This window comes from Bidens hawaiensis, unplaced genomic scaffold (assembly GCF_021521415.1).
Source record: "Bidens hawaiensis isolate Kalapana, Puna unplaced genomic scaffold, B.hawaiensis_p1.1 tig00012283_1, whole genome shotgun sequence".
Lineage (NCBI taxonomy): Eukaryota > Viridiplantae > Streptophyta > Magnoliopsida > Asterales > Asteraceae > Bidens > Bidens hawaiensis.
This window is the reverse complement of record NW_027491999.1, coordinates 118746-131798: the sequence shown is the minus strand read 5'-3', so window position 1 is coordinate 131798 and position 13053 is coordinate 118746. Positions and strand designations below refer to the sequence as shown.

The 13053-nt window shown below is 31.5% G+C and overlaps 2 protein-coding genes across 2 annotated transcripts; one reads left to right on the top strand and one right to left on the bottom strand.

Moving 5' to 3' along the window:
- The first annotated feature begins 790 nt into the window (after positions 1-790).
- LOC143540592 (auxin efflux carrier component 5-like) lies at positions 791-2508 on the top strand. Its single transcript, XM_077033609.1, has 5 exons — positions 791-1472; positions 1582-1667; positions 1986-2143; positions 2268-2344; positions 2433-2508. The coding sequence occupies exons 1-5, from the start codon at positions 817-819 to the stop codon at positions 2506-2508; spliced, it is 1053 nt and encodes a 350-aa protein (XP_076889724.1). The 5' UTR covers positions 791-816.
- Positions 2509-7458: 4950 nt separating this feature from the next.
- LOC143540575 (uncharacterized) lies at positions 7459-11660 on the bottom strand. Its single transcript, XM_077033596.1, has 2 exons — positions 11385-11660; positions 7459-7524 (listed from the first exon to the last, which is right to left on the bottom strand). The coding sequence occupies exons 1-2, from the start codon at positions 11658-11660 to the stop codon at positions 7459-7461; spliced, it is 342 nt and encodes a 113-aa protein (XP_076889711.1).
- Between the last annotated feature and the right edge of the window lie 1393 nt (positions 11661-13053).

The following is a 13053-nucleotide window of genomic DNA, read 5'->3' as shown; positions in this document are numbered from 1 at the left end:
AATGGACCATCTGTAATAGTTAATGTCTCTTAAAAAAATATTTTCCGTCACATCTTCGATCATCACTCATTTTAGCCAAAAAAAAATATATGTATAATTGATAATGCGTCTTAATGTCCTTCAATCATTATCACTTCAAGACACATATATACGAATGATCCATTATGATCCATTTTTATGTTCAATTAAGGAACATTTTTTTTTCTTAAGTTGACCAAGATAATTCTTAAATAGATATATTCACAATTAACTTAAAACTAAATAGGCAGGTATAAACACAAAATGATGTCTAAACTAGTAAATGAAAACCCGATTCCAATAGGCTCAACTAAACAATTATGTAGCCGGTTCCTGGGAGTAGTACTAACTGAAAGCCAGAAGGAAGGATCATGATCATGTTCAACCCACCCAAAGATGTGAGGACTATAGAAACCAGCAAAGGTTTTTCTTGGAAAAAACAAAAGAAACAATAGAATATTTTGAGGGGTTTAGTAAAGAGATGCTATTGAGGCATTGGAGCTCTTTCCTGTCATCCAACTTAAATTAGTGCATTCTTCGTCACAATTACGTTTCACCGCATTTTTTAACAGAATATTAAAATACGCGTGTGTTTACAAAAAATTATAAAAATAATAAAATTATGTAGCTAGTTACAGAAAGAAAGTCTAAAATAACAGCTATATATATATATATATATATAATACTACCAAACGTGCACTATATAAACAAGCAGCTTGCTGATTCATTTTCAATCAGTAGACACAAGTACACAAAAAGAAACAAAACACCCACATACATACACACTCTGAAATTAACATGATAGGGTGGGATGACATATACAAGGTGGTAACATCCATGTTTCCACTCTACGTAGCCCTGCTTTTAGGCTACGGATCGGTGAAGTGGTGGCGCATGTTCAAACCCGATCATTGTGATGCGATAAACCGGCTCAATTGCTATTTCATCATCCCTCTTTTTACATTTGACTTCACAACTCAAGTGAATCCTTTCAAAATGAACTTTCGGTTCCTAGCTGCTGATGTCATCTCTAAAGGCATCATCCTTATAGGAATAACAATATGGGCTAAGTTTGCACCAAAAGGAAACTACCCTTGGTCAATCACAAGCTTCTCATTGTCTAGCTTGAACAATTCACTTGTTGTAGGGGTCCCACTTATGAGAGCAATGTTTGGTCTTGTTGGAGAGAATCTTGTTATTCAATCTTCCATTTTGCAATTTACAATTTGGAACATAATATTATTGGCCATGTACGCGTTTTGGGGCGTAAAAAAAATGTCTGCTGACGAATCAGCAACGGATCTAGAAGGGAATACGCGTACGGAGGAGGATGTCGCGATGACAACAAGACCTTCCTTGTTGATTATAATGAAGATTGTTGGTGTGAAGCTTGCTAAGAACCCTAATTCTTATGCTTGCATTTTTGGGGTTGCATGGGCACTTGTATCCTATAGGCAAGTTATATTGTCCATATTATATATGCATACATTTAATTTGTCATTTTGTTGTATGTGCATGTCATGCATGTATTCTAACATTAGTGTCAAACTATACTGATTTCAGGTGGGATTTAAAATTGCTAAATATTGTAGAAGGATCAGTATTGATCATGGCCAGAGCTGGTTCAGGTGTTGCAATGTTTTGCATTGGTGAGCATTTTTCACTTCTTTTAGGGAAAACTTCTAATATGAGTATGAATGTGAATATTTTTTTAATTATTTTCAAAACCTATGATAAATGGGGCATTTTTTTATTTTTAATTTTGGTTATTCACTATATAATTTAGCCACTGCTACATGACCAAATGTCCCATAAATTGATAGTCACTAACCCATAAATTGAATGAAAAAAACTAGTCACCACATTTATCATTATCATGCTTCTTGAGCTATACATTATTTTCTATGTTTACATGAGCTTTCATCAAACACTGGCATGTCCTAAAATTTAAATCCAATGCATCGCAGGACTGTTCATGGCATTACAACCGAAGATAATCGATTGCGGATGGACACTAACCGCATTTTCAATGCTACTGAGGTTTGGGGTTGCACCAGCAACAATGGCTGTTGGTTCTCTTATTGTCGGTTTGCGCGGTGATGTCCTTTGTATGGCCATCATTCAGGTAATAGAAATATTATATTCATGTTAAAATTATTTGATCTATTAACATAAGGTATAAATTATTTATCAACAATAATTCACAAAATGCGGTGTCCTAATTATGATCTTTTCTTTGGTTAACATAGGCTGCGCTTCCTCAAGCGATTACGTCTTTCGTATTTGCCAAGGAATATGAACTCCATACAAATGTGCTTAGCACTGCGTAAGTTCAGAATTTTTGTTTTTTTCTAATATATATAATTTCTTTAATTTAATTTGAGTTCTCACTCTTGTTCAATCTTCTCTTTCAGGGTCATCTTTGGCACTATTGTGTCCATTCCGGTGCTGATTTCATATTTTGTTGTGCTAGAAGTGTTAACTACCTAATGTATGGTTATATTGTTGAGGTCCTAATTATAGAGTTTAGAGATAATTTAGAATAGTTATTTATATCTGTTTTATTCTGATCATATGCTGTCTTTCTATATAAAGAGACAATAAGTCATGAAAATATATGACACCATCACACCAATGTCTACATGTTCTGTTATCTCCTTATAATTCTAATAAATTAAATGAAAGAGTAATGAATGAAAATCAAGAGTTAAAATTCACTAAAGTATTGAAGTTTGATGCTTTGGAAAAAAAATAAAGAAAAATATATTGTAAGAAAAAAGATGAAATTTTGACCTATTATATATTCATAGTTCAGTTGGAATTTGGGATTTATCATGCCAGATGTAATAATCAAAAGATTTAAAATAATTCTAGTAAATAATAATTATGAATGTGAATCACTAAAATTTATGAAGCTGATAAATGATGGTTGGAATTTGCATAATGATATTTCATTTTTTAGTTTTGTTTTTTTTTTTTTGAATTAAAAGTGCTGGCCATATTTTGTATTTTTATAGTATTTTGTATTGTTTACGTTTGTATTTTATCGTCTTTGTTACTTCTCATCTATTTGAGCCCGAGGCCTTGTAAACAAAAGCCAATTGAGCCGTGAATAGTATAGTGGATGCATGCTCATGTTATGCTTCTCCTATAAATAGAGAAGCATGGTCATGCAAAACCAACATTTTGCAAAATCTTATCTCTATACCAACTCTCACCCTCTTTACCTTCTTTCTAACCGATAATAAACAACTCAAGCAGGATCCGAGAATATTGTTGTTAGATCCGATTTTGGGACCTACAATTGGTATCAGAGCTTTATGCTCTACTATTTGAGGTGCTTGGATCACAACCTTGGATTTTGGTCTTGCTTGTGAGTTAAAGAAGTGTTTGTTAAGAATTTCAAGTGTTTACGAATCTAGTGTGTTTTCGCGTTTCTTGGTAAAATATAAAAGATACACGGTTGTTTGTGTGTTACGGGTTAAGAAAGTGTGTTCAAGTTTTTCCAATCGTATCTCCAAAAGAGGGACCGGTGTACTTGCATCTGAAAAGCTGCCAAAAAGTTAGTAAAAACGTACAAACAAGTTCCAAGAAAGATTAAGTTTCCAGAAATATTGGAATTGCATCGCATCTAAAAGTAATCGCATCGCACAAAGAAAAAGAAATCACATCGCTTTGTAAATTTTAAATCGCATCGCATAGAATTTTTGAATCGCATCGCATCTGGATTTTGAATCGCAACGCATTCAAAATCCAAATCGCATCGCATTTTAGATATTCTAATCGCATCGTATTTCAAACCAATCGCATCGCATTCTTATGCGATTTGTTTGAAGAAATTTTTCCAATCGCGTTCTCGTGTGATCCGATTGTTATGGACTTGTGATTTTTCTGACTTTGAAAAGTTTTTGCTACTACAAACAGTTTTACACCATGGCTACTGACGCTGAGTTGTTGAAAAGTTATCTCTTGCTTGAGAATGAGGCCGGAACGACCACTAAGCCTCCAAAGTTTATGACTTTGGAAAGTAATTTCACTAATTTTAAATGGAGGTTTAAGAACTTTATCAAGCTAACTGATGTTGGACTCTTGAGATCTTTAGAAGTTGGTCCTCATATTCCTATGGTTGGAACTATAACAGGACCTGAGCCAAAACCAGTTGATGCATATGATGAGACTGATAAACTGCTTCTGGCAGAAGATGAGTGGACTGTGTGTTTATCAAATGAAGAAACTCAAAACACTTAGAGAACATACAACTGCCAAGGGCTTGTGGGATGCTTTGGTTGAAAAGATTGAAGGAAATATTGAGATGAGAGACAGCCGTAGGGCTATGTTAAAAGAGGAATTTAACATGTTTAGTCATATACAAGGAGAAAGTGTTGGTGATCTTATAAAGAGATTCAAGAAACTGTTATCTCGAATGAGAAGTGCAGAGGTTGTCATTAATTCGTCTGAATCAAACCACAAGTTGTTAAACTCTTTGCCATTTTCTTGGAACACAAATACAGTTACAATTAAAAGAACTACAAATCTCAATGCCATTCCAACTCAGGACTTGATTTCTACTATCAAGTCATTTGATTTAGATGGCAAGCTGCGAATGAATAACCATTTGAGTTCACTATACCAAGTCGGTATTAGCAATGACATCTGCTTTTCTCAGCCAATCTCACCACAATATGTATCCTGTGAATGGAGTCAAAACTGTTGCAACTCCGCTCACTCAAAACACAGCCTTCATCTCTGCTGCAAACACACCTGCTTCATCTAGTTCAGGATCCATCCAAGAGGTTGTGAACAAAGATGTTGAGAAATCCTTGAAAGCTCATGGAATCAATCCTTCTCCCAAAAGTCAACCCTACTCAAGCTGCTCCTACACCATTCCACTCATTAACGACTCAAATATCGCGCTGGTTCACACCTTTCTTTCGAGTCATGAGGAGTTGCTACAAGGAAAACATTTGCCCCCATCATTTTAACAAGGTGATTTTCATGACATCAACAAGAACAATCTCAGGAAAATGAATATCAAGTATCAGATGGCTATGGTTGTTCATCGAGCCACAAACTTCATGAAAAATATGGCAAAGATAGCTTCAGAGATACCGACGCTAAAAGGATTGGGTTTGATAAAGACAAGTTCAAATGTTACAACTGCAACGAGCCAGGTCACTTTGCAAAAGAATGCACCAACCCATCCAAGCCAGCAAATGATATCCGAGTCACCGAAGTTTCTGATGGAGAAGGAAGCAAGTCAAGTGGGAAGAAGCCCATGGGGCAGAACTCCAATCCTGGGTTCCAAAGAGTGGTGGCAATTCTCACAGAGGCAACTCAAGCACAAGCTCAAGAGTCCTTGTCTCCTAACCGAAGCTTCAGCCGAGTCAGACTGGAACGATCAATTCAGAGAACTCGAGAACCCACTGAACCTTGCCGGAATGGCTTTCATCAACAACCATAAAGCCTCAAGCTCCTCAGCTGCACGTCTTGCCACATCACCCGATCATGAGGTACATCACAATCTTTCTACTCAAGCTTGCATTCACAAAGTTGAGTTCTATAGATATAACTGTAATGATGTTGTAAAAGAGAACTTAGAGTTAAAATTCTGAATAACCAATATGTTAAAGATGATAAGATTTACACCACCAAGAAAAGCATTTATTAAATGGTATTTTCAACAAATTGCTTATTTTTCGCTCCTGATAGATAAAAAAAATAAAAGTTTTTATTCAAAATAATATTCTTTTAGACTAACTAAAAGAAATTTTAAAAGAAGTTAGTAAAAGTTTTGTAAAAAATAAAAAATATATTCTATGAGACTTTTTTTTTCTCTCCAACCATATCTCAAAAAGCAAATTTTCGAAGACAAATCTTTTGTTCTATAAGAAAAACGTTTAAAAGTGTTTTCTATTTAAAAAAACGACTTTTTTATTCTAAGAATGTTTAATTGTATAATAGAAAAAAGTTGTATTTAAACACAGATCTGGAAACATATTTTGGGGTAAGTGTTACACCATAATATGTTAGTTATGCACAAAGTTGTAGATGAGTTGAGCTGGTGTTGAGCAACACTAGATGACATAAGTTAGATGTTCAAACAAGTTGAGTTTAAATGAGTTCGAGCCTCAAGTAATCCTCTTTAAATAAAAAATCTAGACCATAGCTTCACTTATGGAGCTAGAATAAGCTCGCGAGCCAATATAATTTTATTTTTTTGTATTTTAAATATATCGTTACAGACATAACTATTATATAATTTTATTATGAAGAATATATGCAAATATATCAGGATGGCATGATACACTTTCTTTTAAGAGAAGGAGACAAGGGCCAAGGGGAGCCCCGTCCAGCACAAAGCCCAACTTTCTTTTTACTAATAGCCAGCCCAATATTTGATGGGCTGCTTGAGCCTACAGTAGTATGACTACTGAGCTAGGTTGACAATGAGGGGACTGTAGCAGAGGTACACAAATCGGTTTTTGAGTCACACCAGTTTAGTTTCAAACCGGTTCAAGGTCAAAGATGGTCAAAACCGGTTTCTGCTCAAACAAATTCGGTTTTTGAACCGGTTTTCATATGAAAAATGACCCCTTCGGTTTGAAATCTTATAAGAACTATATATATTATTAACAAGTAGAAATATTGAAATGTTTTCATATGCAACTAATAATATCTATCCATCAAAATTATAATTAACAAGAAGAATTATTGATATATCTAACTAATATATTAAAGCAACACAATTTTGTCCACATGTCCTTCACCTAGGTTGTCTACACAGACTTTCATGTCATCAACCTTTCATAAATCTAATTTCCACATATTCATAATAAAATTTTAATAAACAAAATCTAAAACCACGTGACCCGTTTTATTTCTATAACCCGATACCCAGTTAAAGCCATTTGTTATCATCTTCTCAACCCTAATGTGACATTCGTCAAATTTCGAAACCGAAACCCGACCCATTTTGGATTTTTATTTCCGAGTTCATATAACTTATTAAAGTTATAAAGGTTTGATATTTTATTATTATATTTTAGTTTTATGAAAGTTAAAGTACCAATTTTGTAAACAATAGTTTTAAATGCTAATAAAGTTGAAGGATTTTTGTGCAAAATTTAATAAACTTGGAGTAAACCTCCTGTTACGTTGTCATCTCAACCAAGAAGTCCGGCCACATATCGCGCTTTTCTGGCAAGTATTTAACACCGAATTAAGACTTAAAATGGCTAATTGATGAGACCATTTGACTCGTAACTTGAAACCGAGCGTTTCGTCACCATGATTGAAATTCAATTCAGTGTTTTAAGCCTCCAATTAACGGAGCGGAAATTGTGGGTTGACCAAGCTAATTGTAACGTGGCTTTTAGCTCTGTATAAAATCGTAGAACCATCTCGTGATCCTTTCGAACTCGCATATCCTCTCAATTTCTTCTAAGCTTTCGTTCTGCGAACAAACTCAAGCTCTTCTAACTCCGGTACTCCGACCAAGCTAATCTCCTTCAATCCAATAAACACATGGGTAATTTAATTGTGGTTCATGTTCGGTTTTATCTGCAGGTACAAAGCCGCTGTCAATTTAGATTGGCAGTGGTATTTACTTGATCAATTTGTGATTTATAGTTCTAGGGTTTATATGGATTTAGGGATAAAACTTAAGTTGTGTTTATAATTAATCAGAACCAATCCTTGAAAAAAAAAATCTTATTGTAGTTCAGTTGGTTTGCAGGTTATATACAAAGTTCCAACCCGATCCAGACTCAGGTTCGAGTCTCTTAAAAAGCAGTTTGTTAGTTTTTTTTTACTTTTAACACATTATTATTATTATCATTATTATTATTATTATTATTATTATTATTATTTTAACACTTTATTGTTATTATAAAACAATTATCATCACTAAATAAATGTTAGATAAACTTACAAATCCAGTTTTGTTTGAAAATTCAAAAATTTGTTTATTTTTTTTTCTTTATTCTAAACCATTCGTTTAGGCCTTAAAAAAACTCATTATTATAATCATCGTTTAAATTAAGTGAAACGTTTATAAGCTCATTTCTGTTCATATAACTTAATATTGTTGTTATGTAACTTTTAAGTGTCAAAATTATTTGAAACCGTTAATCACAAATTAACAGCATCGTTAGTTATTTATTGCTTCGTCATATTTTAAAATAGTTACGAAGTTCTAAATTAATATAATTCATAATCAGTCGTCTGTTTATAATTGTTAGTCTATTAATATAATTTAAAGCCATTTTATATCAAACTTCTAATCAAGTCCCCAAATTTGGCATACAAACCCTAAATCCCAAATGATCTTGGACGTTTCGTGTCGTTTAGTCTATTTAACTTATTAAAGCACATATTGTTTGACTGCAATTTAAGTTATTCAATTAGTTATATATTGACTATAAATATTTTATAATTAGGATGTTTCATGTATTTGGATATTTAAAAATTTTCAATTCACCAAAAGCATATTAACAATATAATTAGCTGCTATAAGATTTTTAATTTGGACTTTATTATATAATTAAGCATATTAACAATATAATTGGCTGTTACAAGATTTTATGTAGCTTTGTCAAGAGTGAATAGTAGAGCCGGTATTAAGTTAGTCATACTCGACAAAGAATCACAGCTTACAACTAAAATACAAACGTTGTTTACAAGGGGATTTTCAAAAACTTAATGTGATAAAGTTTAAACCTGGTATGTATTTGAAAGCTTAGTTTTCAATTAATATTACAAAATTTGTTATTAATTTATGTTTTTTTATTTTTTTCAAGTCTAATGGTTCATTTATGTTATATTATTTCTTATTCACTGCATTGTTTATTTATAAAGTATTTTCTTTTTATGTTATAGACATGGTTTAACATCTTTTGTAATATTTGAAGCAAAAATACTTATGCCAAATATTTGTGTTGATTGAATATGTTGCTAATATTTTATATTGTTTGTTGATATGTTTTCCACCCATGTGTAACACGGGTTATTATCCTAGTATTATAATAGAGCATAAGAGAAGGATGGCTCAATCATTTGTCATGCTGGCATGTTGGGGCATTTAGATGGGTCGAAACAGTTGATTTTTGAAAACATGTTCATTAAAATAGAGAAAACTCTTAAGAGATATTGAAGTATTAGGTATTTGTGGATCAATAATAGATCGAAATGTTTAGATCTAGAATTGGGTTGATGAAAGTTTTTGACTTTGTAATGTGTTTCAGGTTGTTTGTCTGCCTCTGCTAGTTACTCGTGATCAGGAGGGATTTTGGTAGTGTTTAATGAAATTTACAGTTAAAAAAATTAGTAAGATAAAGAAATAAGGTAAAGAAATGGTTCCATAGATTGCTCTAGGATTTTCTAAGTAATCCAAGGGAACAATTACCAAAAGGCATGAATCACACTATATAAATAATGTTATGTTGAGATTTGAACAAGATCCAACTTTCATTGCCCCAATTTTAAATAGAATATATATAATTATGAAAACTTCAACTTTATGCATGGGTTTATCTGATAGTTTTTGAAAAAAACATAAAACCAACTGTCTAACAAAAGATGTTTAATAGTGGGTGTTAGTAAACTTAAGTTGATTGAATCATCCAAGTTGAAGCAAGTCAACCAGTTTAAGATGCAAATAATTTGGTTCACGGTTCGGTCCAGTTTGCTAGTTTAGCAATTTTGTCCGGTTTGAAAATTAGAATAACTATTAACTTTTATTATTTATATATTTATTTTCATTATACATAATTATGTTTATGAATTATAATCATCGGCCTTCTCTATACTTTTCTAGTTTTTAATAGAAAACTAATACTTTTTGAAAGAAAATCTTGTGAAATTCGTTTTTCAAACGCAAAATAATAATATTTGAGATACAAAATGGGTTGATATTCTTTCAACTGCAAATTTTTGTACAAAATACGTACATGAACAGTTAAATGACTTCTCTGCACACATCAACTTCTTAGATTCACACTTCTCATAACTAATTAGTTAAATATAAGGGGGGGAAAAAAGAATAAGAAAACTTAAAAACCCCTTCATCCTCCATGCTTAATTCACTTGATTCCTCCATGTTTATTAATTCACTTGTATCGGTTGCTTCCTATGAAAAATTATTAAACGTCAGGACAGTCATTATTCTCTAAATAACTTTCTTTTTATATTTTTCACTACGTATAATAATATTAACTAAATATATATAGAACATAATGATATGCGAAATAAATGCAGACATTTTTATGGTAGTGTTTATTGAGTTGTTATCATTAAGTAGAATGAAAAAATTATAGATACACATAAAAAAAGTGTATAGGTGCCTCCATTAATTCATTTATGACCGTGTTAAATATATATATATATATATATATATATATATATATATATATATATATTATAGGATTAGTATCATTTGAAAACTCTTAAATTATTTAAAAACTTAAAGAAATTCTTAATAACTAACGCTTTTTATAAAAAATTTTGTATGTTAATTTTATTTACGTGTAGTTTTATCACTTTTGACATCTATATTTACGATTACAGTTATGAAAATTAGTTTTTTTACGCATATCTATGTTTTTTTACATATATGTAAATTTTTATCACAATAATTAAAGTTACACATGTGTAACTTGTGATTTATATATGTAATCAATTTTTTTTAATAAATTTGATAAAACAAGTCTCAAATAATATATATATATAAACACACGTATTTTTACGCCCGTACAATAATTAACTCTTATAAGTCTTAATGTATAACGATTTAATTGAAAGCAATGAAATACTTAGATATTTGCGTTTAGAAAAACTGATGCAACTTTTTTTGCATGGCTGAAAGAAAAAATAATGTAACTAGATATAAAGTTAGCAATGGTAAATAGACGGTTTTAACCCTTAATAAATTGTTAGAATAGAAATAAATGTTCGCAAATTACAAGGCAAGCGGCCAACAATCTAGTGAAAACCATCATATATTTATGCTATACATTTTCATCCAAAATGACTCGTTTGCTTCCATGAAAAAAACCAACATTATTTTTGTTCTTAAAGTAAAATTATTTAAAAACATGAATGATCTATAATACTATATATAATAACGGTATAAGCTAAAAAGGAATGCAAATATATATATTATTATTACCTGTAAACCTGGGATTGTGAAAGGTAGGTTTGATCTTTGTTTCATCAATGGTTTCTAAGCCTCCAAGATTCTTACTTTGACTACTTTTTCTGAGTCCAAACTTCTCTCTCCACCATCCACTTGAGTTCTTATTATTATTATTATTATTATTATTATTATTATTATTATTATTATTGTTGTTGATGTTGTTAAACAAAATAACATCATCATCATGAGCTGCAAGAAGCTCATCTCTGAGTGTCACCACCTTCTCCTTCAATGATGGATTAAGTTTATAACCTGCTTTGAAGTAGACTTCATCTGCAGAATTTGAAGAAAAACTGGGAACTGAAAACTCAAAATCAGATGACACAGGAGCTTCAGTGTAACTGTATTGATGGTGAATATTTGAGTCTATGAAATCATTTGAGAATGAGATTCTTGGGCCCATGAAGCCTCCTTGTGCTTCATTCTTGTGTTGCATGTTTATGCATGCCATTGATCTTGATTGGTGTGATGGTGTTTAATTCAGTACTGTTTGTGTTAACTCTGCAGGCAGGCTTGGTATATATACCCATGTTTCTTTTTTAATTTATTATTTTTCTTAGTTTATTTTTAATTAAAATATTGTTACTTGTACGTAGAAGATTAAAATAATAAAAACTTTTCTTAAGTCATAAAAATATTATGTAGAACAATTATATAAAGAACAAAGATAAAAATCAATTTACAGTAAATTAAAAAAAATCATAATAAAAATCTTGTAAAATAATGTTTTAATTAAGTAACTTATAGCACGATAATCATTTAACCTAGCTAGGCTATTGGTTATAAGGTGGATGATTATCGTTAAAGCAATTAATCTTGATCTTCGTTTAATCAAACGTAGGACTGTTCAAAGGGTAAGACCCTACCCTTTTACCTAATATCCTATCTGGACCTTTTACCCTTTTAGTAAGAAATGCGGACCCAAGACCCTACCCTCTAAACAGTAAAAGGGTCGGGTATAAATAAGTGTTTCAAGAGTCCAACCCTTTACCCTTTAAAGCAATAATCACAACTCTTTTTCTGTATTTACTAGTTGCATATCTCATATATGACTTTAATATATGAATCCTAAAACAATTATGCTTTTATTTAATAACACAGTAAACTCTAACTTTAAAAGTTTATCAACCGTTTGAACCGATGCAAATAATATTCACATTCACAAATTATATGTAGAGAACAATTAAGTGATGTTCATATATGTATATGTTTCCAATAAGTAGTGTGGCCTCTTATTTTTATTTTTCTTAGTAGTTGGGAAATTTATGATGAATCGTATATAAAATACAAACCTCTCCTATATTTTAGATTAATCGCGAATCTGATGTATATCTATCTAGAAACTAGTAAACGGGTCAAGGGTTTAAAAAAGAGTCGGACCCTTGAAACCCTTTTACCCTTTAAGGTGAAATTTAAATACCCTTTACCCGACCCATATTATATATTCGGGTCTAATTAAGGGTTTTACGAGTCGGGTAAAAGGGTTTCAAGGGTATGACCCTTATCTTGCTCACCCCTAATCAAACGTTATGCTTAGAGTTTCGTAATACAATGAACTAACATACGTAGAATCCTTAAAACAAAAACCATGTTTAGATTTGTCATTGATTTCCAGTTTTTGTCAAGGGACTATACCAGACTAGAGACTATTGATTAAACGAATTAAAGAATATATATCATGTTTAGGCCGTTAGCTAGATAATTATAGAAAACATAAGTTAAATCATTAAGACATAACAGTAACATTCCAAGACTTTTTAACAAATCATAATATATAAAACTTGTGTTTCTCACATATACGGATATCATATGGTTAATGAATCAATCAAACTCCTTAAAACCAT